Here is a 3,307-nt window from a genome sequence, read left to right on the forward strand (position 1 = left end):
ATTTTACGTAGCTCAGTGTTCAAATCTCTGATATCTGAAATTTGGGATTTGATAAGATGTCGTTGTTAACTTTCGTATACTGTGATAGTTTTTCATCAACTAGTTTTGTTATTTTTGTTTCTAGTGATTCTATTACTTTTTTTTACAATGCTGGGAATGAATAAGTCAATAACATCAGGAATGTTCAGAACAGAGACGACAATGTCTGATTTTTGAATTGTGGTGGAATCAGATCTAACCATTTTGAAACGGGATTTGGTTCTATGACTGAGGTGTCAGAAAACGCAGTATCATCCTGCCATGCTTTTAATCGGGGCTCAGTTTGTCTCAAATTAGGTGACAAAGCATATGGGCTATCAGGTTGGTTTCTCTTGATACCAGTTGTAACAGGGCCAGGAGTTTTGGAGAGAGTTCAGTTTTATTTTCGTTTATTGCTGACATGTTTGTTTACCTCGAATATGAGCTGTTTTTACTGTCCAAGACAATTTTCCAATAATACAGAATAAATCTCTCAGTTTGGTCACAAATTTATTCTTCGGTAAGTCTATAAAGATTTCTATGACAACTTCAATCTATGGCCAACATACTTTCGTTCAAAAAATCCCCGAGTACCTTCTGAAAATGGTTATTTCTTAACTACAGAATGACAATAATTAAAATATTCCATCTCATACAAAATATAGAAGCTGCATGACACTTGTTTTTATAATGTTGTTTTTTTTTTATTTTACTACGATGAAATTACTAATTAGAAAGCAGTAGCTATATATATGTCAAAGGAGGTTATGAGAATAAAAGTACATTTGTGTATTTATACAGAGTCCTCTATTCAAAATAATGAAAAATCGAGGACGACATTCCTCAAAAAAGGGAAAAAGGCAAATTAAAAAGTTACTCGCTTGGAGTATTCGTTTTCATATGCAAAGAATAATCAAAGTATATGTAATAAAGTGATTTAAAAATGAATAAAAATGGAATCAATCGGAGAGATTATAGGTTAGTATGTTAGAATTATAGCGTACGGGAAGAATGAAAAAAATGAAAGTTCTTCACCATTTAACGGTCACCTATCTAATACGCATTTGAAATTCTAACCATTTGGAATTAAATTCTAGAAAGTATTTATGAAGGAATCGGATTCTTTTTTATGCACCAGGACCAATAAAATGGCCTGCTTGTAATTAACAAGGAAAAAGGATGAAGCGAACGATTCTTAAGAACTATAAATAGTCATGTACTTGACATTGGTGTCGATTTCAATCATGCTATTTTGATATGCACAATTTGATCTAAGTACTTTCCTGATTATCTGATAATGTAAAAAAATAAGTTTCATCTCAATTAATATAATATTTCTGAAAATTGCCACGTCTGTAAATTATTTCATTTTGTGTCACATTGGCTTTTCCCTAAGAACAGGCCTATCCTTAAAGAATGCGTTTGATAGTCATATGATTCTTCCTGAAAATGTCGAAACGATCAGACATTTTGTAGCCATCAAAATGGCATTCAACTGGTCAGTTTTGCGCCATTGTGTTTTAGGACTTATGATTCAGCTTTGCTGTTATGAGACATCTCCAGTACATAATAGGACGGAGTTGAAAGAGTTCAAGCAGGCAATTATTGATCTTTCTTATCGAGTTGAAACTCTAAACGACACGTTACAGAAAGGTTGGTATTTACAAGCTTGTTCAAGAGTAGCATGCTTCCTTATACTATTTATACTATTTATACAATTCTCATTCTTAATTCTTTGAAGAGGTTATGATTTTATAAATGAACAAGTCACTCGCTGCTAAATGTATTGATTGGTGAAAAACGTCTCTTTGTAATGACGGGCAGGAACCGGGACATTTTAGAAAATTTAAAAGGTGTGTATTTTGCGAATAAAAGTAATTTGAATGGCCGGGGGTGCCATTAAATCTTGCAATAAAAATATAATTTGTATGTTAATTGTTTTTAAAATTCAAAATCCATTTCAGATAAAAAGAAGAACGTGATGTTTTATGCAGTCATCAGAAGAAAGGATTTGAAATACAACGTTGATGCCAATGTGGTGTTTGAAACCGTCATCGTCAACAAAGGAGGACACTACGACCAATTTGATGGTGTGTTTGTTGCTCCTGTTGCAGGAACGTATCTTTTTTCGTGGACTGTGTCTGGCATTGGAGCAGACTATATTGTGACAGAATTGATGGTCGCTGGAAACACTGTATCTGCTACTGGAGAATATAACGGTGGTAGCGGAGGTCTTCCATCTGGTTCAATGACAGCTTTGTCTACTTTGAAGGCTGGGGACCATGCATGGATACGATCAACTGGTGTCGCCACTACTCATCGTTTGTACAGTCAGGATAACTATCCGCAGTCGGGTTTTTTAGGCATGCTCGTCATTTCCGAGTAGTTGCGTTTAAATAAATTTATTGACATAAGGAGGAATCAAATAGATATTATGTATTTGATTACTAATTTGCATTGATATGCCGACAAGCTTGTTAAAGATGATTATTATTCATAACATTGTGAAAGTAGGTTGAAAAGACGCTGTAAATATATATCAGAAAGAATAAAGAGTCAAGTTATATCTTTACTTAAAAAGATCCGTTTACAGAAAAAAAACTATGAGCAATGCTCACCAACGTGATTACCTTTTCCCTCCCCCCATTTGATAATATTTACTTTTTCCACTACCTACATATTTATCCTGCAAAGGACGCATTTTCTGCCAATATTGCATGTCCAATAGTGTAAATCGATATTGGGCAGTTATTTTTAGAATAACGTGGGAACTACTTTTTGCCTTGGAAACTGTAAACATGATGGCCGCCTCCGTGTCGATGTCGCTAAGAATATCTGTCATACATTTTTAAGTTTACCGCATGCAATATTTCTACTCATTTGAAATAAATAGTTTGAATATTGAAATCGTGACTTGTTTTCATGTGAAGACTGATTTACAAATAAATGGTGTCTGGGTATTTTGTGTTATTTTGTAACCCTAAGCTGTTTCATCGCTCTCGTTCACATTCTATTTCAAACGACCGGTAGTCGTCCACAAATGTCTTCCGACAGTGAAACGGAGCCTGCATCGCAATTTAACATGGACTGGTCGCCGAAGTTGAACATCCAGAATCTTACATGCATCCATCGCCGAATTCCATGCGTGAATGACTCGTTTTGTGAAGTAATGATACAGTAAAAGCGTTTGACAGGACTTGTTGACATTTTTATCCAAACGTAAAACTGTTACCTACAGTTCATATAGATGTTATTATGTAGGATAGAGGATCAAATTAATGATGCATGT

At 34.5% G+C, this 3,307-nt stretch overlaps 1 protein-coding gene across 1 annotated transcript; it reads left to right on the top strand.

Annotated features, from left to right (window-relative positions):
• Positions 1 to 1,379: 1,379 nt before the first annotated feature.
• On the top strand, positions 1,380 to 2,978 carry LOC148607317 (complement C1q and tumor necrosis factor-related protein 9-like). Its single transcript, XM_088546739.1, has 2 exons — positions 1,380 to 1,671; positions 1,983 to 2,978. The coding sequence occupies exons 1-2, from the start codon at positions 1,452 to 1,454 to the stop codon at positions 2,402 to 2,404; spliced, it is 642 nt and encodes a 213-aa protein (XP_088402865.1). The 5' UTR covers positions 1,380 to 1,451; the 3' UTR covers positions 2,405 to 2,978.
• The last annotated feature ends 329 nt before the right edge of the window (positions 2,979 to 3,307 follow it).

Source organism: Perna viridis, chromosome 9, assembly GCF_037379345.1.
Source record: "Perna viridis isolate PV_CMFRI_1.1 ecotype Kerala chromosome 9, ASM3737934v1, whole genome shotgun sequence".
NCBI lineage: Eukaryota > Metazoa > Mollusca > Bivalvia > Mytilida > Mytilidae > Perna > Perna viridis.

Coding starts and splice junctions, on each gene's coding strand:
- LOC148607317 (XM_088546739.1), top strand. CDS start 1,452: ATGATTCTTCCTGAAAATGTCGAAACGATCAGACATTTTGTAGCCATC. Junction 1,672..1,982: donor AAACGACACGTTACAGAAAG/GTTGGTATTTAC, acceptor AATCCATTTCAG/ATAAAAAGAAGAACGTGATG.